The sequence below is a fragment of the Triticum urartu genome, chromosome 4A, assembly GCF_056163025.1.
Source record: "Triticum urartu cultivar PI428250 chromosome 4A, HENAU_Tu73, whole genome shotgun sequence".
NCBI lineage: Eukaryota > Viridiplantae > Streptophyta > Magnoliopsida > Poales > Poaceae > Triticum > Triticum urartu.
The window spans coordinates 164,499,430-164,526,498 of record NC_141876.1 but is presented as its reverse complement, the minus strand read 5'-3'; the positions used below and the strand labels follow the sequence as shown (position 1 = coordinate 164,526,498).

The following is a 27,069-nucleotide window of genomic DNA, read 5'->3' as shown; positions in this document are numbered from 1 at the left end:
AACTGAAAGAAGCTCTGGCGAAGAAGGATCAGGACTTGGCTGCTGCCCGTAAGGAGGCTGATGACAAGACCGCTCTGGCCGCGCAGAAGCTGGCTTCGGTCGACCAATTAGAAGGAGAGAATACCAAGTTGAAGACCGCTCTGAAGGAAGCCAACAGGGAGTGTTCGCGTTGGAAGAAGGAGAACCTCACCCTGAACGAGAAGATGGAAGGCATCGCTCGCAGGAGGGACGACCTGGAGAGCTACTTGAGGAGCCTTGCCAAGAAGCTGTACATCAAGCTCGAAGGTGCACACTCAGTTCCGAATGGTTTTTTTTGTGTCGACTCAGGTTTACGAAATTTGACTTATCCTTGGGTCGTGTATGCAGAACTTTGCCAGAACTTTGAAGAGGAGACTGGGCGGATCGAAACAGGTTTGGATCCAATCAACTCTCCGGTGAAAGATGAAGCTGCCATGAACCTGCTCCGACTGGAATCTCGCGTTGACGGTGTCGTGGATTACTTGGCTCGACTGAAGGTTGCCATGACGCGGATCGACCCGACGCTTTGGCCAGAGTCTACGCTCCAGAATGATCTCGAGTCTCTGATGACTCGACTCAACGGAATCCCTGACCGAGTGCAGGAGTGGAAGAAGTCTTCAGCTCGGTGTGGCGCTGACGTGGCTCTGTCTCTGGTCCGCGTCCATTGCAAGGAGGTGCGGGAGGAGAAGCTGGCTGCCATCCAAGTCGCCAACACGAGGAAGCACAACTTCCAAGACTTCATGGAGACATTTATTGCTGCTGCTACCCGTATCGCAGATGGGATCGACTTGGATGAGTTTGTCGCCCCTGCCAGTCCTCCTCCTCCCGAGAAGTGAAAAAACTTGCCTCGGAATGCCGAGTGTATTTTGTAATCCGTTAAACTCTGCCTTAAATTTGCCTCAGAATGCCGAGTGGAAGTGTAACAGTTAAACTCTGCCGAGCTAGGGGCTCGAGTACTTTGATCTGAGGTCTCTGGGACCTTTTAGGCTTTATTTGAACTTGATTTGTCGTTGAATCTATTTGTGGACGACCCGTCGAGTGGAATTTGATCTTCACTCGAAATAACTTTTGTGTCTGTGGTGCAGCTCCGAAGGAGAAGGTAGTAGTCGACTTACACCCTGTTACTGCAGAGTGGGACGGAACGCACACTGTATTTGTGGCGAAGCTCTCCAGGAGGAGGTGGCGGTCGACCCACACCCCTCGTCGTCCTTGGGAGATGAGACTTGTTTCATACTTAGGCGAGCGCTGGGCTGCAGCTAAGCCCCCAAGCGGGAGGTTTGCTCTCGCTCGGTAGGATTTCAAACTTAGGCGAGTGCTGGACTGCAGCTAAGCCCCCGAGTGGGAGGTTTGCTTTCCACTCGGTAGGATTTTTCAAACTTAGGCGAGTGCTGACTGCAGCTAAGTCTCTTCGTAGGAGAACTTAGGCGAGTGCTGGACTGTAGCTAAGCCCCTGAGTGGGAGGTTTGCTCTCCACTCGGTAGGATTTTTCAAACTTAGGCGAGTGCTGACTGCAGCTAAGTCTCTTCATAGGAGAACTTAGGCGAGTGCCGGACTGCAGCTAAGCCCCCGAGTGGGAGGTTTGCTCTCCACTCGGTAGGATTTTTCAAACTTAGGCGAGTGCTGACTGCAGCTAAGTCTCTTCGTAGGAGAACTTAGGCGAGTGCTGGACTGCAGCTAAGCCCCCGAGTGGGAGGTTTGCTCTCCACTCGGTAGGATTTTTCAAACTTAGGCGAGTGCTGACTGCAGCTAAGTCTCTTCGTAGGAGAACTTAGGCGAGTGCTGGACTGCAGCTAAGCCCCCGAGTGGGAGGTTTGCTCTCCACTCGGTAGGATTTTTCAAACTTAGGCGAGTGCTGACTGCAGCTAAGTCTCTTCGTAGGAGAACTTAGGCGAGTGCCGAACTGCAGCTAAGCCCCCGAGTGGGAGGTTTGCTCTCCACTCGGTAGGATTTTTCAAACTTAGGCGAGTGCTGACTGCAGCTAAGTCTCTTCGTAGGAGAACTTAGGCGAGTGCTGGACTGCAGCTAAGCCCCCGAGTGGGAGGTTTGCTCTCCACTCGGTAGGATTTTTCAAACTTAGGCGAGTGCTGACTGCAGCTAAGTCTCTTCGTAGGAGAACTTAGGAGAGTGTCGGACTGCAGCTAAGCCCCCGAGTGGGAGGTTTTCTCTCCACTCGGTAGGATTTTTCAAACTTAGGCGAGTGCTGACTGCAGCTAAGTCTCTTCGTAGGAGAACTTAGGCGAGTGCTGGACTGCAGCTAAGCCCTCGAGTGGGAGGTTTGCTCTCCACTCGGCAGGATTTTTCAAACTTAGGCGAGTGCTGACTGCAGCTAAGTCTCTTCGTAGGAGAACTTAGGCGAGTGCTGGACTGCAGCTAAGCCCCCGAGTGGGAGGTTTGCTCTCCACTCGGTAGGATTTTTCAAACTTAGGCGAGTGCTGACTGCAGCTAAGTCTCTTCGTGAGAGAACTTAGGCGAGTGCTGGACTGCAGCTAAGCCCCCGAGTGGGAGGTTTGCTCTCCACTCGGTAGGATTTTTCGAACTTAGGCGAGTGCTGACTGCGGCTAAGTCTCTTCGTGAGAGAACTTAGGCAAGTGCTGGACTGCAGCTAAGCCCCCGAGTGGGAGGTTTTCTCTCCACTCGGTAGGATTTTTCGAACTTAGGCGAGTGCTAACTGCAGCTAAGTCTCTTCGTGAGAGAACTTAGGCGAGTGCTGGACTGCAGCTAAGCCCCCGAGTGGGAGGTTTGCTCTCCACTTGGTAGGATTTTTTTGAACTTAGGCGAAACGGATTCGTGGCTAAGTCACCCACTGGGGGTTTTCGTATGTAAACAAAAGTGACAGCAATCATTGGAACACTCTTGACTTTGATAAAAATGAACTGCGGAAGTTTCTCTTATTACATCTTTATAGGAAGGAACTTAAGTATAAAAGTGGCGGAGCAGCTCCGCGTTCCAAGCTCGCGGCTCGTCGATCTGGCGATCAACATTGTAGAGGTGATACGCTCCGTTGTGGAGGACTCTGGTGATGATGAAGGGGCCTTCCCAAGTAGGGGCAAGCTTGTGTGGTTTCTGTTGATCCACTCGGAGGACCAAATCTCCTTCTTGGAAGGCTCGACTCTTCACATGCCGGGCATGGAATCGACGCAAGTCTTGCTGATAAATGGTCGATCTGATCATGGCCATCTCTCTTTCTTCTTCCAGGAGGTCTACTGCATCTTGCCGAGCCTGTTCTGCTTCATCTTCGGTGTAAAGCTTGACTCGGGGAGCGTTGTGAAGGAGATCACTTGGCAGAACGGCTTCGGCTCCATAAACAAGAAAGAATGGGGTTCTTCCAGTCGACCGGTTAGGGGTGGTCCTTAATCCCCACAGAACTGACGGAAGCTCGTCGACCCAGGCACTTGCCGCGTGCTTGAGATCACGCATTAGTCGAGGTTTTAGTCCTTTGAGGATCAGACCATTTGCTCTTTCAGCTTGTCCATTCGACTGGGGATGGGCGACTGATGCATAGTCGACTCGAGTGCCTTGAGAGGCGCAAAAGGCTCTGAACTGGTCTGAATCGAAGTTTGACCCATTGTCAGTGATGATGCTGTGAGGGACTCCATATCTGAATGTTAGTCCTCTGACAAAACTGATAGCAGTGCGAGCATCGAGGTTCTTGATGGGTTTAGCTTCAATCCATTTGGTAAACTTGTCGACTGCCACAAGCACATGGGTGAAACCGCTCCTGCCTGTTCTCAGAGGACCGACCATGTCCAGTCCCCAGACAGCGAAGGGCCAGACGAGTGGAATGGTATTCAAGGCTGATGCGGGCTTGCGTGACATGTTGGAGTAGAACTGACACCCCTCACACTTGTCGACTATCTCCTTTGCCATCTCATTTGCTCTTGGCCAGTAAAATCCCGCTCGGTATGGTGACCACAGGTCCCCGAGTGGATCTCATCAAGGATCATCTGACCTTCTTCCGGTGTTATGCACTTCTGACCGATTCCAGTCGCGCTTTCTCTGTACAACTGTCCTTTTATGATTGTGAAGGCCTTGGATCGACGGACGATCTGTCGAGCCTCTTCTTCGTCCTCCGGGAGTTCTTTTCTTAGGATATACGCGATGTATGGTATTGTCCAGTCGGGAGTGATCGCCAAGACTTCCATGATTAGGTCGACCACGGCAGGAACTTCGACTCCAGTCGGATCTGTGGCACTTTTCGGCTGCGGGGTTTCTTCTGCGAAGGGATCTTCTTGGACTGACGGCGAGTGGATGTGTTCCAGGAACACGTTGCTGGGAATGGCTTCCCTCTTGGAGCCTATCTTTGCCAGATCATCGGCTGCCTGATTTTTCAGTCGGGGAATGTGATGAAGCTCCAACCCCTCAAATTTCTTTTTTAGCTTTCTTACTGCGTTGCAGTAACCGGTCATAGCCGGACTTCTGACGTCCCACTCCTTCATCACTTGATTAACCACTAAATCTGAATCGCCATAGACCATGAGGCGACGGACACCGAGTGAAATGGCCATGCGCAACCCATACAAAAGTGCTTCATACTCTGCTTCATTATTGGAGGAATCAAAGTGAATCTGGAGAACATATCTGAGCTTATCTCCTCAGGGGGAGACTAAGACTACTCCCGCGCCGGAACCACTAAGCATCTTAGATCCATCGAAGAACATGGTCCAGTGCTCCGAGCGAACTTGAGTCGGAAGTTGCTGTTCAATCCACTCAGCGATGAAATCTGCGATTGCTTGGGACTTGATAGCCTTCTTTGCCTCAAACTTGATATCTAAGGGAAGGAGTTCAATCGCCCACTTGGCCACTCGACCAGTTGCATCTCTGTTGTGCAGAATCTCCGACAGTGGGGCGTCGCTGACGACTATAATGGAGTGATCAGAGAAGTAATGTGCAACCTTCTTTGTGGTCATGTAAATCCCATATACAAGCTTCTGGTAATGGGGGTATCTTTGTTTTGAAGGGGTCAAAACTTCAGACACGTAATAAACTGGGCGCTGAACTCTGAAGGCCTTTCCTTCCTCTTCCCGCTCGACCGTAAGTACTGTGCTGACAACTTGTCCTGTGGCTGCAATGTAAAGCAGCAAAGGTTCTTTGCTGATTGGGGCAGCAAGCACCGGCTGGGTGGAGAGCAGAGCTTTGAGATCTTCAAACGCTGCATCAGCTTCTGGAGTCCACTCGAATTTGTCAGACTTCTTCATCAGCCGGTAAAGAGGCAACGCCTTTTCACCGAGACGAGAAATGAATCGACTTAAAGCGGCCAAGCAGCCTGTAAGCTTTTGGACATCGTGCACGCGTACAGGACGCTTCATCCGGAGTATGGTGCCAATTTTCTTAGGATTGGCGTCGATCCCTCGTTCGGAAACGAGAAAACCGAGTAATTTTCCACCTGGAACTCCGAATGTGCACTTTGATGGATTGAGCTTGATATCGTACCTCCTGAGATTGGCAAAGGTTTCTGTAAGGTCAGCCCGCAGGTCGGAACCTTTTCGGGACTTGACCATGATATCGTCCATGTATGCCTCCACGTTCCGACTGATTTGAGTGAGTAAACACTTCTGAATCATTCTCATGAACGTGGCTCCGGCGTTCTTGAGGCCGAACGGCATGGTGACGTAACAGAAGCACCCGAATGGAGTGATGAAAGCTGCTTTGATCTCGTCGGGCCCATACAGACGGATCTGATGGTACCCGGAATAGGCGTCTAGGAAAGACAGTCTCTCGCACCCCGCAGTCGAGTCGACTATTTGGTCGATGCGAGGGAGGGGAAAATGATCTTTCGGGCAGGCCCGATTGATATGCTTGAAGTCAATGCACATGCGGAGTGACTTGTCCTTTTTGGGGACCATGACGACATTGGCGAGCCACTCGGAGTGGTAAATCTCTCGGATGAACTCTGCTGCTAAGAGCCGAGCCACTTCCTCGCCAATGGCTTGCTTCTTCTGGACGGCGGACCGTCGAAAATGTTCCTTCACAGGCTTGAATTTTGGGTCGACTCGTAGACGGTGCTCAGCCAGCCCTCTGGGAACTCCAGGCATGTCAGAGGGTTTCCATGCGAAGATATCCCAGTTCTCACGGAGGAGCTGGATGAGCGCTTCTTCCTATTTGGAGTCAAGCGTCGTCGAGATGTGAGTCGGAGCAGCGTCGAGGTCGGTCGGGTGAATGTGGACTGTCTTTGTTTCGCCAGCCGACTGAAAAGCTGATTCTGAGGCGGGCTTCTTGGCTCGCAGCAAATCACTCGGATCGGCAGTCTTTTGGTACTCTTTCAGCTCGACTACTGCCATCTGAGCGTCAGCGATCTTTGAGCCTTTCTGAAAGCATTCTTCTGCTTTCTTTCGGCTGCCAGTAACAGTGATCACACCTTTGGGGCCAGGCATCTTCAGTTTGAGATACACGTAACATGGTCGAGCCATGAAGCGTGCGTAAGCTGGCCTACCCAAAATGGCATGATAGGCACTCTGGAAGTCCACAACTTCGAATGTCAACCTTTCCTTGCGGTAATTCTTTGAATCACCGAAAACTACATCAAGAGCAATCTGGCCGAGTGACTCGGCTTTCTTCCCAGGAATGACTCCATGGAAGCTCATGTTGCTGGTACTAAGTCTGGACATCGGAATGCCCATCCCTTTCAAAGTCTCAGAGTACAGTATGTTCAGGCCACTGCCGCTGCCCATCAATACTTTGGTCAGTCGAGTGCCTTCGACAACTGGGTCGACCACCAAAGCTTGCCTCCCAGGGGTGGCAATGTGCGTCGGGTGATCCGACTGGTCGAATGTGATGGCAGTCTGCGACCACTTCAGGTAATTGGGTGTTGCCGGGGCAACCATGTTCACCTCACGGTTAATGACTTTCAGTCGACTCTTGCTCTCAACATCAGCAAAAATCATCAGGGTGGAATTGATCTGGGGGTATCCATCGTCACTGTCTTCTTTGTCTTCACCCCTGTCTGGCTCTTTTTCCTTATCTTTGGGCTGCTTGCCCTGGAACTGCTGGATCAGGAGCCGGCACTGTCGAGTGGTATGCTTTGGGTAAATAAAATTACCCTCTTCGTCTTTCTTGGTGTGGATGTGACACGGTAAGTCCAAAACATCATTCCCGTCTTGATCTTTGACCTTGTTGGGCTTCCAGGTGCCCTTGGGTTTCCCCTTGAAGTTTCCCTGGGCAACGGCCAGGGCCTCCCCGGGAGCAGCTGGCTCGGCCTTCCGCTTCTGTTTCCGAGTGGAGTTTCCTCCAGTTTCCTGGGCGACTGCTTTGAGCTTGCCGCTTCGGAGTCGATCTTCGTCTTCACCATTAGCGTACTTGGTGGCGATCTCCATCATCCGATTTAGAGACATATCTCCAGTTCGACCGAACTTCAGATTCAACTCTCTGTATTTAACGCCCTCTTTGAAAGCGCAAACTGCTTGATGGTCTGGCACGTTCTCAACTGTGTGGTGCAGCGTGATCCACCTCTGGATGTAATCCCTCAGTGTTTCATTTGGCTTCTGCACGCAAGACCGTAACTCTGTGAGGCCTGCAGGTCGTTTGCATGTTCCTTCAAAGGTCGTGACAAACACTCGGGAGAGGTCCTCCTAGGTGTAAATGCTGCTAGGTGCCAACTGATTCAACCACGCTCTGGCTGAGCCCTCCAACATAAGAGGCAAATGCTTCATGGCCACTTCATCATTGCCACCGCCAATCTGTATAGCCACTCGGTAATCTTCGAGCCAAGTGTCAGGCTTGGAATCGCCGGTGAACTTGCTGACTCCAGTTGCCAGCCTGAAATTGGGAGGAATCACTGCGGCCCTGATGGCTCGACTGAAGCACTCTGGCCCTAAAACACGTACTCTGCTGCTGCTGGTAGGCGCATCTCTGTTGTGGCCCTCTCGATGAGCTCTGTTCCTGTCGACCAAACCTTAAACGAGGATAGACCTCGCATCAAAGCCTGGGTCTCTGGGGTCGACTGGAATCCTCTGCCCAACACTGTGAGGGCGTCTGTCATCTTGCCGTCGAGGCGCATACGACCCGCTCCTCGGGGGAGGGGTTGGCACTCGACGTCGATCATCTCGACCGAATCGACGATCGTACTGCTCATTCCTTCTGTACTGATCATGCCGGTCATCACGTCCCTCACGCCTCAGGGGCGATCTCGGGCTGTGGGCCGACTGGACTGTGTCTGCTGCAACGGATCGACTGTGGATCCTATCCCGCGACTGAGAAACGGCGGAATTCTAGTTTCCTGCCGCCCGGAGCAATGCTCTGATCTGCAACAAGCCCCTGCCTGCCTCTGACTAGGATGGCTGAATTGATTCTGCTATACGGGCTGCGGCGGCCAAATTCTGAACTGGGGTTCGATATACCTGAGGCGGTGAGAAGGGCCGGCGCCGACTGGACTTGGGAGCTAGAGGACGTCGACTGGACTCGGGAGCCCGCCGACGCGGTTGCTCGTCGAGTATTCGCTGGAGATTCTCCAGTCGAGTGCGTTCGGCCAGGTTAGCAAGCCGCACGTCCTCCAAGGCCCGGGCCTCGGGGGTTTCTCCGACAATAGGAGTGTGGAGTGCGTCCATGTTCCGGCGGCGAAGCTCCTCCCGCTGTAACGACGTGAGAGGTTCGGGCAGATACTCATCGTGGGAACGCGACGGATCGCCTCCGCCCGTAGCTCCGTCAGCGCGAGGGAAACCGGGGGGACTGTGTGTCCCATCGACCGCCAGAACCTCAGCCGCTGGGTCGCTGCTGTCGCACTCGGATGCGGTCCCCATGGAGCCATTCGACAGGTCGAACAGGCCATAGAGGGACTCGACGGGCTCGATTGCCGCAACTTGTGGGGCGGCCGACTGGCGGGCCACGGCGTGCCTCACCCACCGCTGAAGTCTCGACCGACCGGAGCGCTTGCGCTGGTGGGAGACAGGGCGGGGAGACGACGCAGGGGCCGACCGATACTGGGTCGACGGCTGCCGCAGGAGGACGCCACGAATGCATGCGCGGAAGTGCGTCGCGCCGCGGACGGGGAGCGCGTCGATGTCGAGCGGTGCCTCCTGAAGCCAGGCGGAGTCATCGGCGATGAAGGTGAGCGCGCCGAGACGGATCTCGCGGCCCTCCACCAAAACTCCGCAAGAAACCATGATCAAAGGGATTAGAAAAGATCGCAACTTCTCCAATTAAGCGCTAAGATTCCTGCCCCAAGGTGGGCGCCAACTGTCGTGGTTCTAACTCTGACAGTGATGTAGGGGGGTGAGTATGGAGAGGCTAGATCCTAGCTATTGGGAAGTTGTTACACACGAGGTTTACGAGTTCAGGCCCTTCTCGGAGGAAGTAATAGCCCTACGTCTCGGAGCCCAGAGGCGGTCGACTGGATTATGCGTGTATGGATTACAGGGGTGCGAACCCTTCCTACTAAGGAGGGGGTGGCTTATATAGAGTTCGCCGGTCTCCTCCTGCCCTCAGTAATGCAGGGTTTAAGGTACATTTAAGATTGGGCGTTACTGATAACGCCTCTAATAAAGTGCTATAATGACCATGAAGACTACTTAACAGCTGACCGTTTGCCTACGAAGTGACTGTAGGTCTCCTGGCAGTCGAGTGATTAACTTCATGGTCGAGTGGTAGCTTCTTGGTCGAGTGTCTTGAACCTGTCGAGTGGGGTACCTTCAAGTCGATTGATAGGTGATTTCCTCAAGGGATGTCCTTGGGTAGGGCTCTTTGGACGGGTCCATGCCCCTACCCTAGGTACATAGCCTCATCAGGTACTACCCTGATGGCGATCTGCTGAATTCCAAGCCAAAGCATGGTGCTTCTTTCACCTGGCAAAGCATTATGGCAGGCATTACTACTCTGAAACGTGGCTATATTTGGCGAGTGGGAAATGGACATAACATCAATATTTGGGAAGATGCATGGATCCCAAATTGTGCCACTAGGAAAATTGTGACTCCTAGGGAGGGACAATTGTTATCAAGAGTGGTTGATCTGATTGACCCTGTTTCCAATAATTGGGATGAGGACCTGATTAGACAAACTATGTGGCCCATTGACGCTCAACGGATTCTTTCAATCCCACTTTCGCAACATAACATGTCAGATTTCATTGCTTGGAGTTATACAAAAAAATGGTATGTTCTCGGTACGGTCTGCTTATTCCGTGGAGTGGAATGATCAGTATGGGAGTAAACTAAAACACTCTAATGGGATGGGGCGAACCACACCTAACCCTATTTGGTGTCAGATATGGAAGTTATCTTGTCCGGCAAAAGTCAAAATTTTTATATGGCGTACGTTATATGGCACCCTCCCATGCCGGGCAACACTTGCTAATAGACACATGAAGGTCTCGCCCCTTTGTCCTACTTGCTCTCAGGGTGTAGAAGACACGAAGCACATACTTTTCCTATGTACTACAGCAAAGGAGGTTTGGAAGAGGCTAGGATTAGATGAGATTATTGATAGAGCTTGTGAGGTTGATCGTGCTGGAGAAGCGATACTGGAATACCTTTTAGTTCTCCCAGATCAAGATTTGCGTATTATGGGGTACCAAAATGTACGAGAAATGATAGCTATTTCAGCTTGGTATCTATGGCGGAAGAGACGAAAATTAGTGCACAAGGAAACAACTCAGAATGCAACTCAGATATCAATGGGGATCATAGCCCTCACATACAATTTTGTAAATGCATCATCTCAAAGGCGTCCATGAAAAAGGGGGGTTGGCATTGTCCCCCTAGGGGTTTCGTGAAACTCAATGTTGACGCCTCTTTTGACCAGGACATGTTGAAGGGTACGATGGGGGCGGTTTTGCGAGACGACAAAGGTAGGTTTATTGCAAGAGGAAATGGAAAGATTGACCATTGCACGGATGTTCTGATGGCAGAAGCTTTAGCCCTCAAATTTGGACTAACACTAGCGCAAAGGGCGGGGTACAATCGCCTAATCATCAACTCAGATAATCTAGAGGTGATTGAGACCATGCAGGACGGAGGACAGTCAACGAGTGCGGCGGCGGCAATTTTCGATGACTGCTTCCACTACGCATGTGATTTCATCATGACTAGATTCGAACATTGTAATAGAGAGGCAAATAGCGTAGCACATGAACTTGCTAGATTAGCTAGATTTTCTTCAACTTTGGATTGGTTCGAGGAACCTATCAATGAAATTGTACTCGGCTTCACAAACGATGTAGTGGTTATTTCTAATGAATAAAGTTTCGTTTTATTTCAAAAAAAAGCCGTTATACCCTACCGTTATGGTTCCTGACAATAACAAAAGGGTTAAATCTTGAACTTTTTTAAATTAGGATCAGATCTTAAATAAGTTTAAATAAAAAGTCAAAACACGGAATTTAGCCGCCTGGCGCCGAGCCACGGCGCAACCAAAGGGTCGGGTAACATGGGATGGAAGCCGCGGCATGTGACGCCGGTCATCGTCGATTGACCTCTAGATTGATCAGGTTATTTTGTAACAGATGGCACTGGCTCATTAGCCGCTTGGTGTGGTTAACCTAAAAAGTAGTAGAAAAATGTGCTGCCCAGACATGGCCACATCCTTGCTCGTTACCGGCGCCACTTTTCTTTTTTCCTTCACCCGGCGCCATTCTGGGACTGCCACCGAGAGCTTTTAGCGCATAGGATGGGAGACCCTCTCCTTGGCAGTTTATTACAGCATCTTTCAGCCGTTGGCCCTCATGACGGACGAGATTTGCCCTGCTTTCTTCCCGTGCGTCCATCCGTACTTTCGCATATATGACTTGATTTGATTGGACAAAATAAGGTCCGGTTTCATCCCCTTAAAATAAAGGGATAATTAGATTAAAAAGGAAAAGGGGAAAAAGACAGCTATAGGATGAAGTGGAAGCACGGATGGGAGCATGGGAAGGAGCAGGCAAGCCGGATCCCCACACGACGCATAAAAATCGTCTTCTGAGGATGAGCCGGCGACACAACCGGCGCTGGAGCAGTTTTGCGCTCAGTCGTCGCCCCTAGACGTCGATATTGGCCCACTTTTCAGCCCTCTTTCGACGAATAAAAGGCTCATATGGGTAAGAATAGGCTCATATTCGGCGTGGTTCGCCGTGGCTCGTTGTTGAATTATGAACATAAATATATTTTTATCACATATTTAATCACAGAGAAATCAAATAGTTCAACGGAATAATACAACAACAAATAGTTCAATACAAATTATATAGTTCAACAAATAAAAACTCATATTTCATCACACGTCGCGTCCGATGTCGCCCTTGAGCCTCCATAGGTGCTCCACCAGATCATGCTGCAGCTCATGATGCACCTGTGGGTCTCGGATCTCCTGACGCATACTGAGGTAGGCAATCCTGGTGAAGGGCGGCGGACGGCGGTGGGATATCGCCGCGGCTTTTCATTGCTCGCCAGCAGTTGGGCGAGGGCGGCGAGCACCATGAGGTGCTCTTCTTCCTGGACGTCGGCCTCGGCTTCCTCCTCCAGTAGCGCGGCGAGCGCTTCCTCGTCATCCAAGTCCATCGCCGAGGCATGCAAATCGCCGAACACCTTGCGCCCGATGGGCGTGCACCCGCCGCTAAACTGCCCCTCCGCGGCCGGAAACGGCGGCCGAAAACGCCCAGCTGCTGTTGGAGGGGCTGCCGCGGCGAACCTCTGCTATTTTTCTGACGGGGAATAGCTATCTAGCGATGAAGGGCGACGGGCGGCGCCGGAATATCGCTAGTGGCGGCCGAGGACGCGGGGGGTGGGAGGCGAGCCCGGAAGAAAATATTGACTTTTCACCTGACGGTGTGGGTCGGTCGCGCTTTTCCCTTGCGCCGGAGCCCCCGATCGCCCCCCAATGCGTTGGGTTCGGCCTGCAAGCACCGGCGAAAAAAGACAAAACCTGCGCTATTCATCATCCTAGGGCACAACTGAGACGTTTTTTTGACGCCAACATCAAAAATATGGTCAGAGAAACCTGTTGAAGACACGACTAAAGATACTCTTAAATAATACTACCACGTGGGCACATCACTAGTAGATAAAACATGGGCACATCACATGGGACCAACGGTTCCCATGTCATCAAGACTCACGAGCAACCACGGATGTGGAAACTCGAATGCACACCACGGTGCTCACTGCTCAGTGGTACTCCCTCTTATTTTTTTTATCCGTGTATAAAATTTGGTTAAAGTCAAACTACGTAAAATTTAACCAAATTTATATCAAAAACTATAAACATCTACAATAATAGAACTATTAGTATGAAAATATATTTCATGGCACATCTAATAATATTGATTTCATATCGTGAGTGTTGATATTTTTTAATACAAAATTAGTCAAACTTTCCAAAGCTTGATTTTAATCAAACCTTATATATAAACTGAAAAAACGAAGGGAGTACTACATACTAGCTTTATAATACTAGTACTGGATAAAATCTGCCACAGAAAGATTTTAGCGGGGAGAAGGAGCATCATAGACTGACTGAATGATAGAAGTGTTTTCACCGGCGGTGCATTGCTTTCAATCAATCCATTGAAATGGAGTCCAGCTGCTTACCCTAATCTAATCACAGGATGAGCCCATGGATCTAGCTGCAGTACCTCGACTCCACCGGAAAGGAGCGGGCCCGTGTCGGTAGCGTTGCTCCGGCTGGGTCCAGCACGACCCGACCGCGGCACGCGTGGCGTTGGATTTGGAGATTCGGGCTCCTGATTGTGATGCGAGTCTGCAACATGCACAGCCATGTGACCTGCATTGATTCCTGCCAGCCACTGTGCTGTGTGTGAGACCTGACCTGCACAAGAACGGATCAAAGCTGGGGCCGGCCCTTCGCGGCATCATCAACCTCTCAAAAACTCGTGTAAAAACAGGTTCACAAAATAACTCATCTGAAACAACTCCTCAAAATCTGATGCAGAAATGAGCCTTCTATAGAGTAGAAGAAACAGCAAATGCTGCAAAAGACGAAAAGGCTGGTCCGTCGAATGAAATTCTGATATTGCCTCGATTCAACATATATATACTTATAATCAAAACAAGAAATCGTACTGTACTCCGATCCGATGGCAAATAAATCAGTGGCAATGGCAGCAAGTTGCGAGGTGTGCATGATCCGTGGATCAATCAGCAATGCTTGATTTGCTCGCACTGGGCCAACCTGACACGCACAAGACAAGCATTGCACCTCGCAAGCACCTCACTCCACAGCGTCCCCATGCACTGGATGCAGCTGGCTCACTCATCACTCGATTGCCATCGCTCGATCCATCATGTTCATTTAGTGCCACGTCAAAACAGATTATTTTTATTTCGCCAAGCAACCAATAATGTACTCCAAGAACCTACGTACAGTGAGCTCACACTAGCTATAAATACACACAGGCTTCTTCGTCTTCGCATCCACCACTCGCCCATTGTTTGTAGTACCAACCAGCCAAGCCAAGAAGTAACAGAGAAGGAGGAAGAGAGGCCGGCCGGCGAAATGAAGGCGACCGCGGGGGCCCTCCTCGCCGTGGTGGCGGCGGTGCTGCTGCGCGGCGTGGCGGCAGCGCCGCCCCGGAAGCCGGTGGACGTGCCGTTCGACAAGAACTACGTGCCGACGTGGGCGCAGGACCACATCCACTACGTGAACGGCGGGCGGGAGGTGCAGCTGTCCCTGGACAAGACCACCGGCACGGGCTTCCAGACCCGGGGCTCCTACCTCTTCGGCCACTTCAGCATGCACATCAAGCTCGTCGGCGGCGACTCCGCCGGCACCGTCACCGCCTTCTACGTACGCCTCACGTTCATCTCCATCTCGCATTCTCGCCCTTGTGCAGTGCAGGAGTATGCTTAAGATGTAATGTAAGTGATGGTTTGCTTCTGGATTGCATTTGCTATTGCAGCTGTCGTCGCAGAACTCGGAGCACGACGAGATCGACTTCGAGTTCTTGGGGAACAGGACGGGGCAGCCGTACATCCTGCAGACCAACGTGTTCTCCGGCGGCAAGGGCGACCGGGAGCAGAGGATCTACCTCTGGTTCGACCCAACCAAGGACTACCACTCCTACTCCGTCCTCTGGAACCTCTACATGATCGCGTAGCTCTTCCATCCCCCTTTCGTATTCCTGCTTACTAAGTTATTTTCCCCCTTTCTTTAAAAAAAAGTTATTTTCCCCCTTATTGGTGACAAATGAGAAGACGATCTTTAGTTAGTTGATGATGTTTGAAACTGATTAGTTAACGAATCTACAAGATTTCGCGTGTAAGGTTAATCAATTTTTTTGTCTAACTTAAACCACATAAAATGTACTCCCTTCATTTCAAATTACTCGTCGCAGAAATGGATGTATCTAGAAGTAAAATACATCTAGATATATCCATACCTATGACAAGTAACTCGGAATAGAAGGAGTAACTTATGTAATGCTATTTTATTCGTATCCAAAAACATTTACGATAATACAGTTTATTTTATAAGCATATAACTTATACTTCCTTCTTGGAAGAAAATCATAGGAATAGAAAAGTCATAGTAAATGAGATGACATGCATCTCAAATCTTATGAATAAGAATAGGAAAGAAGATGTTCTTTGATTCATTTCATAAGATTTTTTCCATTGAGTCTAAGTTAATGTTTATTTTTCTATGAAATATGAAAAATATGAAGAATTCCTCCATAGAAATAGGATTCCATTCGTACAAACAAATCAAAAGGCTTTAAAAGAATTTTTTCCAAAAAACACTATCCTATAAAATTCCTATAAATATCCTACAAACCTAGGAAAGAAGATGTCCTTTGATTTATTTTACAGAATTTTTTCCATTAAGTCTAGGCTAATGTTTATTTTCCTATAAAATATAGAGAATATGAAGAATTCCTTCATAAAAATAGAATCCCATTCCTATAAACAAACTAAAGGGCTTTAATTTTTTTTCCTAAAAAACACTATCCTATAAAGTTCTTATAAAAATCCTACAAATCAAAGGAGACCTAGACAAGTACCCTCCGTCCCATAATACATGATATTTTAAAATCTATAGTACTGCTCATGCAACATGCATAATATCCGTAAACAAGCAGCATAGCACCCAAGGCTAATTCCACCGCGCGATCCTATTCTATCCGCCCCCGTCCGTTTGGGATAAAAGGGACAAATGAGACGGCCCAGCGCGCGGGCGCAAACAGACTTTTGTCCGCTTCGTGTCCGCTTTCGACCCATCCCGGCCCAAAGTTGCGCCGGTTTTGTGGTGAAACGGACAGCACGCGGACGGGCGGGATGCGCGCGCTTGTCCTCCCCTGGCCCGCCTGTCGGTGGGAGAAACCAACCCCCCACGCTCATTTGGCGCCATTTCCCTCAAACCCTCCCACGTCTTTCCCGCCGCCCCCTCTCTCCCCCGTCCATGGCCGACGCCTCGCCGAGTTCCGGCGGCCTGGGAATGGAGAGCGGCCGTCAAGATCAATGCCGCCGCGGCCAAGTTCGCCGCCCAGCGCGAGGAGCTGGAGGCCGCGCGGCGCAAGGCCGCTGCCGACGAGAAGGAGGACCTCGTCAACAAAGCGCACGCTATCCTCATGCTTGGCATGGGCCGTCCGGCGGGGTTTCATGCAGCGGCCGTCGGCCCGGCGAGCACAGGCTCGTTGGTCGCCCGGCCTACGCACTGCCAGTCGCCGACGTCGCGCGCCGCGCCCATGTCACCCGGCTTTCCTCCGCCCAGGCATGACGGCCAGACCCGTTTCTTGGCGTCGCCGGACGTGGGCTTATTCGCGCCGTCCACACCACGCCCCGCGGCCGTCATCGACCTCAACATCACGTCTGGGTCCAGCAGCGACGGGCGGTCGTCTGTCGAGATGCAAATAAAGCAGGCGCGTGCACCGTTCACGGGCACCATGTCGGCCCCCCGCGTGTTGTTTGACGGAATGCCAATCTCAACGCCGACGGTGGACGACCCCTTCTACAACCAGTACATGGAGGACGTGATCTTTCAGGGTGGGCATGACCGTGCCTACGACCCCGAGGAGACCCAAAGTCAGGATGGCCGCGCCCAGTACGTGCCCGATGAGGAGGCCGACGACCGTGCTGACTACGACCATGGTGATTCGTGGCATGAAGACCTGAACTAGGTCGTCCGATCGGCGTGGCCGTTCTTTTTGAAGGCTGGCATGGGTGCCGCCCGCCCGCTAGGCCGCTGGCAGTGTGCCGGCGAAAAAACATTCACTTTGGAGGCCGGCTGTGTTGCAGGCCGCTGGCTGTGTTGCCAGCGAGGACAACTATTCATTTTGGAGGCTGGCTGTGTTGCCGGCCACTGGCTGTGTTGTCGGTGATGGTTGTGTAGGCCGCTGGCTTTGTTGCCGGCGTGATGAACTGGGGCTTGGCATTTGAAACGTCTTTCTTTTTAAAATAGACGCGGACAGGATGGAGCAAAAGGATGCGTTCGCACGGTGGGCGCACGGCCACCGCATCCCAGGATAAACCCGGACACGACTCCAAATCTTTACTAAAGGAACAAAAACAGAATAAAACAGACATTCATTTGGGGTCTCGCGGTGGAGTTGGCCTAAGGGCTAAGATGGCCGCGCATGTGCAATGGATGCGGGGCGCGTGCATGTCCTGAACAGCAACATGAATACTCCTACCAAAGGTAGAGGTCGGTCTGCCCTGGGCCCGCTGCTCCAGGCAAGGCAATTATGCCCCAGAGGCCAGAGTACTAGGCAGGCTCATGGGGTGGCGCGTGCAGTCCTACAGTTCACTGCACCGTCCATGCAGAATTTCTGCAAAGTTGAGCACCGGACACGATGTCTGACGCGCTGTCTCTCTCATTGCCACGCCGCTACTAATAATAGTATTTTCCTCGCAAAAGAAGAAAAAGAAATGAATCGAAATTATTAATAGGAAAAGGGTGGTTGTGACGTGACATTGGGCATTGGGCATGCATGCAGGTTCTTCGTGGACGACACGCCGATCCGGGTGTTCAAGAACAGCAAGGACCTCGGGGTGCGGTACCCGTTCGACCAGCCCATGAAGCTCTACTCCAGCCTGTGGAACGCGGACGACTGGGCGACCCGGGGCGGGCGGGAGAAGACGGACTGGTCCAAGGCGCCCTTCGTTGCCTCCTACCGGGGCTTCCACGTCGACGGCTGCGAGGCGTCCGCGGAGGCCAAGTTCTGCGCCACCCAGGGCGCCCGCTGGTGGGACCAGCCCGAGTTCCAGGACCTGGACGCCGCGCAGTACCGCCGCCTCGCCTGGGTCAGGAAGGAGCACACCATCTACAACTACTGCACCGACCACGACCGCTACGCCGCCATGGCGCCAGAGTGCAAGCGCGACCGCGACGTCTGAGTCAGCCAGCCACGATGATATACTGCTTCGCTACTACTACCACTAGTTGTTGTTGTGCCGCTGGTCGCGGTGCGGTCGCTGAGACCTAGTAGTACGAGGAATTTGTATCCCTACACTACATGTGTGTGTATGCTCATGCCATGCCTACTTTATTAATATTATTCTGATTGTCCACCCAGATATCAACTAAGGCCTCTTTTGATTTACAGCAATTTCATAGAAATTCTATATGATAGGATTTTTATAGAATTTTTTCTTTTAGAGCCCTTTGGTTCATAGGAATGAATTCCTATTCCTACATAGGATTGGTTCCTATCCTTCACATTTCATAGGAAAATAAAAAAGAGCCTAGACTCAATGAAAAAATTCTTTTGTTGTCAACCAAATGACATCTTGTTTTCTATTCCTACTCATAGGATTTGAGATACATGTCATCTCATTTCCTACAACATTCTTATTCCTATGATAATCCTATCCTATGAACCAAAAGAGGCCAAGTATGCTGTAATCATAATTTTGACTGATGCTGGTGGAGTGGTGCTGAGTTCACTTGGACACTCGTCATCCGTCGAAATTATGATTAACTTTTTTTGACGGGAAAATGAAAATTGCATTAAACTTCAAGCACAACAATGTCACTGGCTAACAGTTTTACAATACAATTGGGGGCAGAGGCCTCCCAGAAGGAGTCATCAGACAATGAACATCCATCTTGGCAAGCTCATGTACTACAGAGTTACAAGTGCGTCGGCCGAAAGAAAAAGTATAGAAATCAAAGTTTAGAATGTATAGGCTTCTAGCTTCCTTCACCAACACACCAATGGTTGCCATGTCATATTCGTTGCTCTTCAAAGCATGCATAAGGGTTGAGTAATCAGACTCGAAGATGATTCGATTTGCCCCAATCCTGATCGCGCCACCAATGGCAGCAAGGCAGGCTACAGATTCAGATTACAAATCACATTTCAGGTTCACAGACTTGCCCGCACCAGCAACGATAAATTCGCCAGCCTTATCACGGACCACATAGCCCCAACCCCCTGCACATGTATTTTCATCAAAGGCACCGTCGAAGTTAACCTTCACATGATGCATTGGGGGCTTGCTCCATCTGTGAATGTCCGGTGGCTTAGGAAGCTTGTTTAGTTTTCGCAAGCCCAGGGACTCAATTAGCAACTTCTCCACCCGGTGACAAACCGCTTGAGGCTCTGGAGCCGCCTCACCAGCATTGGCCTTGTTGCGAACATTCCACCATTCCCACATAAAGGTCACGACCTCCAACTGCGTGTCTTCATCACACCTCCACAGCTCCTGAAGCATGGAGTGGGCTGAATTGCAGAGCATGAGCTTTTCTCGGGTCTCTCCCAAAGCCAAAATGTTCCAGCATTCTTTAGCTTTCTTGCACTTCAGGAAGGTGTGGCCTCCATCTTCATTTAACCTATGGCAAACATGGCATCTAGCATCCACGTCCACGCCCAGCTTTTGAATTTTCATGCGGTTAGTCAGACTATTGTGGGCAAGGCGCCACACAAACATCTTTACCTTGCCGGTGGCCTTCAGGGACCAGACATGCTTCCAATCAAATTTGGCAGTGATGTTAGCAGAATTTTCCTTAGAGCAGCATCTCTTCCCAGCCTTCTATCGCGCAGCATAACACCAATCTTATAAGAAGATTTGACAGAGAAGATGCCACGTTGATCAAAGTGCCAAGCAAAATTATCCTCCATCCCTTCGCAGATGCTAATGGGGAGAATGGCCTTTGCTTCTTCCTCCTGAAAGAGATCACAGACCATCGCCTCATCCTAGCCCCTGGTGTTTGTATTGAGCAAATCTGCTACAAGAGTGATTGGGGAGCGCCCTGGGAAAGATCTAGGCCTCCTTGTATCGCCCTCGGGAATCCAGGGATCTTTCCACACCTTGATGTTAGTCCCATCCCCCACCCTCCACATAATCACTTCCTTTAATAAGTCCACCCCTTTTAGGATGCTGCGCCAAGTGTACTATATGCCAGGGGCGGGAACATCGTCCAGAAGCTTCCCGTCAGGAAAATATTTAGCCCGCAGCACCCTCCCAAATAGAGACTCAGGGTCTTGTAGTAGTCTCCAACCTTGTCTAGCCAACATGGCCAGGTTAAAGATGTGGAGATCACGAAGGCCAAGGCCATCCTCAGTTTTTAGCTTTGTATGACATTGCCAGCTCAGCCAGTGATGCCGCTCCTCATCTTGATTATTCCACCAATAGCGACAGACCATTGAGCTAATTTCATCGCAGAAAGATTTCGTGATGTCAAAGCAGGACATGGCATAGATGGGGATCGTCTGGGCCATGGCTTTAACCAAGATCTCCTTCCCTGCTCTAGACAAGAATTTCTCCTTCCACCCTCGGATCAACTTCTAGATTCTCTCTTTAAGATACTCAAAGGCCTTGGCTTTTGATCTACCCAAGAAAATTGGCAGACCAAGATATCTTTCATTGAAGGCTTTGTCCCGAATTTGTAAATCCTCTGGAAATTCCTTTTTGCTCGCTGAGAAGTTCCCTTGTTGAACATAACAACGGACTTTTCCTTGTTTATCATTTGGCCAGACGCATCCTCGTAGAGGGCAAGGATCTCTTGGATCCTTCGAGCACTTGGCTCATTCGCCTTCATAAAGATCAAGGAGTCATCGGCGAAGAAGAGGTGGTTTATCTTGGGAGCCGTAGGATAAACCTGAACTCCCTGAAAGGATCCATCCTCCTCGGCCCGGTGAAAGAGAGCCGAGAGTCCCTCAGCACAAGATGAAAAGTTAAGGTGATAGAGGACACCCCTGCCTCAGGCCACACTGAGGCACCACCACCTCAGTCAGATTCTTGTTCACCTTTACCTTGTACGTGACCGTGGTAACACAACGCATCACCAGCTGCAACCATCTATGAGAGAAACCCAGCTTCAGCATTATCTTCTCCAAGAAAGACCACTCAACACGGTCAAAAGCCTTACTCATATCAAGCTTGACAGCTGCAAGCCCATCTCTACCTTCCTTCCTCTGGCGCACGAAATGGGTGGTCCCATAAGCGATCAGAATATTACCGGTAATCAGCCGTCCAGAGACGAAGCCACTCTGGCTAGGAGAAATGACCACATCAAGCACCTCCTTCATCCGACAAGCAATCACCTTTGTGACAATCTTAAACACCATATTGCAAAGGCTGATCGGCCGCAACTCCTTAAGCCGGGTTGGATTCTTGACTTTGGGGATCAAAACAATGACCGTCTGGTTCTAGCCCGCTGGAATTTGGCCACCGTTCAGAACCGAATTTCGCCCTGCACCACGTCCCCTACAGATCCCAAAAGTGCTTATAAAAGACCGCATGCCATCTAATTAAGAGCCAATTTTTTTCTTCAAAGGTGAAAGGTCTCTTAAGGAAGACATTCATCTCAGTAGTAACAATCGGGGAGACCTTGTCACGGAGCTCAGCCTCTCTAGTTCCTGCACAAGAAGAGAAAAGCTGCTTGTAGTAGTTAGTGATAAAGGTTCTCAGCTCCCCCCTCCACCACACCGCCCTCGTCGTTGTTGAGAGATTTGATCAAGTTTACCCTTCGCCTCTCTGAGGCACAAAAATGGAAGAAGCTAGTGTTTTGATCTCCATAATGCAACCAATGAGCCTTTGCTCGCTGCTTCCAATAAGTATTTTTTTGATCCTCTAGTCTCTCAAGCTTGTACCTTTGTGACGCCCCCGATTCAATCGTACACTAATCATACACGCAAACGTGTACGATCAAGATCAGGGACTCACGGGAAGATATCACAACACAACTCTACAAATAAAATAAGTCATACAAGCATCATATTACAAGCCAGGGGCCTCGAGGGCTCGAATACAAGAGCTCGATCATAGATGAGTCAGCGGAAGCAACAATATCTGAGTACAGACATAAGTTAAACAAGTAGCCATAAGATGGCTAGCACAAACTGGGATACAGATCGAAAGAGGCGCAGGCCTCCTGCCTAGGATCCTCCTAAACTACTCATGGTCATCGTCAGCGGGCTTCACGTAGTAGTAGGCACCTCCCGAGTAGTAGTAGTCGTCGTCGACGGTGGCGTCTGGCTCTTGGGCTCCAACATATGGTTGCGACAACCAGGTAGAAGGGAAAGGGGGAAAAGAGGGAGAAAGCAACCGTGAGTACTCATCCAAAGTACTCGCAAGCAAGGAGCTACACTACATATGCATGCATTGGTATCAACTGGAATAAGGCTATCATATGTGGACTGAACTGCAGAATGCCGGAATAAGAGGGGGATAGCTAGTCCTTTCGAAGACTACGCTTCTGGTAACCTCCATCTTGCAGCAGGAGAAGAGAGTAAATGGTAAGTTCACCAAGTAGCATCGCATAGCATAACCCTAACCGATGATCCTCCCCTCGTCGCCCTGTGAGAGAGCGACCACCAGTTGTATCTGGCACTTGGAAGGGTGTGTTTTATTAAGTATCCAGTTCTAGTTGTCATAAGGTCAAGGTACAACTCCAAGTCGTCCTGTTACCGAAGATCACGGCTATTCGAATAGATTAAACTTCCCTGCAGGGGTGCACCACATAACCCAACACGCTCGATCCCATTTGGCCGGACACACTTTCCTGGGTCATGCCCGGCCTCCGAAGATCAACACTTCGCAACCCTACCTAGGCACAACAGAGAGGTCAGCACGCCGGTCTAAATCCTATGGCGCAGGGGTCTGGGCCCATCGCCCTTTGCACACCTGCACGTTGCGAACGCGGCCAGAAGCAGACCTAGCCTAGCAGGCGTTCCAGTCCAATCCGGTGCACGCCGCTCAGTCGTTGACGTCACGAAGGCTTCGGCTGATACCACGACGTCGAGTGCCCATAACTATCCCCGCGTAGATGGTTAGTGCGTATAGGCCAGTAGCCAGACTCAGATCAAATACCAAGATCTCGTTAAACGTGTTATCTTGAAATAACCGCGAACGCCGACCAGGGCCAGGCCCACCTCTCTCCTAGGTGGTCTCAACCTACCCTGTCGCTTCGCCACAAAGATCCACTTGCGGGTACTCCTACGAGCCGACCCGTCTTTTAGTCATCACATGTATCATGTATAAAGTATATAGTCTATACCCGTGATCACCTCCCGAGTGATCACGGCCCGATAGTATAGCATGGCAGACGGACAAGAATGTAGGGCCACTGATGATAAACTAGCATCCTATACTAAGCATTAGGATTACAGGTAAAGGTAGCAACAGTAGTAGCAAGGACAGGCTATGCATCAGGATAGGATTAACGGAAAGCAGTAACATGCTACACTACTCTAATGCAAGTAGTATAGAGAAGAGTAGCCGATATCTGGTGATCAAAGGGGGGGCTTGCCTGGTTGCTCTGGCAAGAGAGAGGGGTCGTCAACACCGTAGTCGTACTGGGTAGCAGCGGCGTCGGTCTCGGTGTCTAGCGAGAGAAGAGGGGGGAAGAAACAATAAATATCAAGCAAACAGATGCATAGCAATGCATGACATGACAAGTAGCGGTGATAGGGGTGCCCTAACGCGGTAAGAGGTGGTACCGGTGAAGGGGGGAAACATCCGGGAAAATATCCCCGGTGTTTCGCGTTTTCGGACAGATGAACCGGAGGGGGAAAGTTGCATGTTTTCTATGCTAGGGATGCGTGACGGACGAACGGACTGCGTATCCGGGTTCGTCTCGTCGTTCTGAGCAACTTTCATGTAGAAAGTATTTTCATCCGAGTTACGGATTAAAAGATATGATTTTCTAAAGATTTAAATCATTTTCTGAAATTATTTTTAATTCGAAAATAAATGTTAAATTGCTAGGTGCACCCAGCACAATGTACACAAAAGTGTACCCAGTGTCTGATAGGTGGGCCAGAGGGACCCAGTTGACCAGTCAACGTTTGACTGGTCAACGGGGGTGGGACCCCTCTGTCACTGACTGTTTTAGTTAATTAGGGTTTAGGTTAATTAGTTAGGCTTAATTAGTTGTTTTAGTTTAATTAATCAAAATTAATTAAGTTTAATTAATCCTTTAATTAATTAATTTAATTAATAATTTTATTTATTATTTATTATTTTTAAATCTTTTTTTATCGTTCTGGGGGCTGGGCCCCACCTGTCTGTGGCCCAGAGGGGCATTAGCGGGCGTGGGCTGCCGGGCGCGGGCACGGGCGAAGCCTCAGCCCGCCCGTTAGCGAGGCGAGGCCAGAGCGGGGTCGAGCGGGCGTGAGGGCACCGGCGCCCGACGCGACCAGCGAGGGGAGGAAGGGGGGCGGCGCCTGGCTCGTGGCCACGACTGGAGCAGCGAGGCACCGGTGGGCGCGTCCAGCAGCGGCCAGAGGCGGGAGGGGCCTGCGGTGGCCGGAACACAGCCGGCGAGTGACTGTGCGGGCGTAGAGCAGTGCGGGGCGGGCAGCGAGCGTGCGCGTGCGTGAGCGGCGGACGAGGCCACGGATGATGTGGCGACGCGAAGGTAGCAGGGGACAAGGTCAGGGGCGAGGGGCGAGGCGGGGCACACGCGGCGCATGGCGAGGCCAGCGCCGTCACGGGCGATGGAGAGAGAGGAGGGGCGCGGGGGCACGGCCGTCGGCGTGGTGAGCGCGGGGGCGGGGAGAGAAGGAGAGGCCGGGCCTCACCACAGCTTAGCAGGGAATGGGGCAATGGGCGCGGGGAGGTTCGGGGAGGTCCGGCGAAGAGGAGGCAGGCCGGTGGGGGAGGGGGCGCCGGCGAGGTGATGGTCGGCGACGGCGATGTGGGCGCTCTCCTCCCGATCCAATTGGGAGAGAGGGGGAGGGGGAGATATTTTGAGAGAGGGGGGAGTGGGGAGTGTCAGTGGGAGCTGGGGGAGTGGGGGGGTTTATGGGTGCGGGGTGGGCCGGCCTGGTGGGTCGTGGCCCGGTTGGGCCAGTGGCTTGCTGGGCCGGAGCCTCGGGGGTTTTCCCTTCTTTTTTTGTATTTCCTTTCTTTCTTTTATTTCCTTCCCTTTTCTGTTTTAATTAATTTTAGCGCATTTAAGGATTTTATAAAATTGTGTTTCCTTTACTATAATTACCCTTGTAATATTCAGCACCGCCCGAACATTTTTGTTACAGCCTTTGAAAACTTTTGTTGTTTACATTAATTTAAATTTGAATTTGACGCGGTTTGAACTGACGGAAGTTTAGCAACGGTAATCGAGGTGACGTGGCATGATTAGCGTGGAATTACTATAGCAAGATTATCCGGGCGTTACAAATCTCCTCCACTACAAGAATTCTCGTCCCGAGATTTAGGAGGTAGAAGGAAACAGTGCGGGGTATTCATCACGCAGGCGGTCCTCGCGTTCCCAAGTGGCTTCGTCTTCAGAGTGATTCGACCACTAGACTTTGAGGAACTTAATCACCTTCTGACGTGTGCGGCGTTCAGCTTGGTCGAGAATGCGGACCGGATGCTCTTTATAGGAGAGGTCCTGTTGCAATTCGAGCACTTCATGATCCACTGCTCGGATTGGATCCTTGAAGCAACGGCGGAGTTGTGACACATGGAACACATCGTGAACCTGAGAAAGGTTCGGCGGAAGCTCCAGTTGATATGCCACTTTTCCATGCCTTTCGAGAATAGTGAAGGGACCGATATAGCGAGGAGCTAGCTTGCCCTTGATCCCAAAGCGGTGAGCACCCTTCATTGGTGTAACTCGAAGATAAGCCTTTTCGCCAGGTTGATAGACCATGTCTTTGTGATGACGGTCATACTGACTTTTCTGACGTGATTGAGCAGTCTTGAGATTCTCGCGAATAATGCGGACTTGTTCTTCGGCCTGTTGGATAATATCCGGACCGAAGAGTGGACGTTCCCCAGTTTCTGACCAGTTCAGAGGGGTTCGAAACTTTCGTCCATATAGCACTTTGAAGGGGGACATCTTCAGACTAGCTTGATAGGTATTATTATAAGAGAACTCGGCATATGGAAGAGATTCCTCCCATTTCTTGCCGAATGAAATTACACAAGCTCGAAGCATGTCTTCGAGAACTTGGTTGACACGTTCAACCTGTCCTTGCGACTGAGGATGAAACATCGTACTGAACGACAGATGAGTTCCCATAGCTTCTTGGAAACTTGCCCAAAATCTTGAAGTGAATAAACTGCCACAGTCTGAATTGATAACCAGTGGAATACCGTGAAGTGAAACAATTCTGGACATGTAGAGAGTAGCAAGCTGACTAGCAGTGATTGTCTCTTTGACCTCCAGAAAATGTGCAACTTTATAAAGCCGGTTAATGACGACAAGAATAGCATCATTACCTTTCTGCGATTTGGGAAATCCAGTGACGAAGTCCATTTTAACATGGTCCCATTTCCACTCAGGAATAGAGATAGGTTGAAGAGTTCCAGCAGGCCTTTGATGCTCTGCTTTGATACGGCGACAAACGTCACACTCAGCAACATAACGAGCAATATCCTGCTTCATATTAGACCACCAGAATCTTTGACGGATGTCTTGGTACATCTTTGTACTACCAGGATGAATATACAAAGGCTTATCATGAGCTTCTTTCATAACCCCTTTAGTCTGATACAGGTTTTTCCTCGAACGTGGTACCACTAGGCGGCCTTTGAAGTACAAGGCGCCATCATCGGCGATAGAGAAGGAGGGCTTTCCTTCTGCTAGATGACGTTTAATCTTATGGACTTCAGAGTCACAACCTTGAATAGTCTTTATACCAGCTACGAGATCTGGTACGACAACCAGGGTATTTAGAGAACCCTTAGTAACAACAAGAAGATTCATCTTCTGAAACTCTGGGGGAGGGGGGCGAGTGCT

At 50.6% G+C, this 27,069-nt stretch overlaps 1 protein-coding gene across 1 annotated transcript; it reads left to right on the top strand.

The window, feature by feature from the left end:
* Positions 1 to 14,340: 14,340 nt before the first annotated feature.
* On the top strand, positions 14,341 to 18,458 carry LOC125529801 (putative xyloglucan endotransglucosylase/hydrolase). Its single transcript, XM_048694214.2, has 3 exons — positions 14,341 to 14,727; positions 14,840 to 15,033; positions 17,873 to 18,458. The coding sequence occupies exons 1-3, from the start codon at positions 14,437 to 14,439 to the stop codon at positions 18,270 to 18,272; spliced, it is 885 nt and encodes a 294-aa protein (XP_048550171.1). The 5' UTR covers positions 14,341 to 14,436; the 3' UTR covers positions 18,273 to 18,458.
* Positions 18,459 to 27,069: the final 8,611 nt, after the last annotated feature.

What these genes read in the sequence shown, in the direction of transcription:
- LOC125529801 (XM_048694214.2), top strand. Translation starts at nt 14,437, where the DNA reads ATGAAGGCGACCGCGGGGGCCCTCCTCGCCGTGGTGGCGGCGGTGCTG. An exon ending in GCACCGTCACCGCCTTCTAC is followed by an intron (nt 14,728 to 14,839) that starts GTACGCCTCACG and finishes TTGCTATTGCAG; the next exon opens with CTGTCGTCGCAGAACTCGGA. An exon ending in TGGAACCTCTACATGATCGC is followed by an intron (nt 15,034 to 17,872) that starts GTAGCTCTTCCA and finishes GCATGCATGCAG; the next exon opens with GTTCTTCGTGGACGACACGC.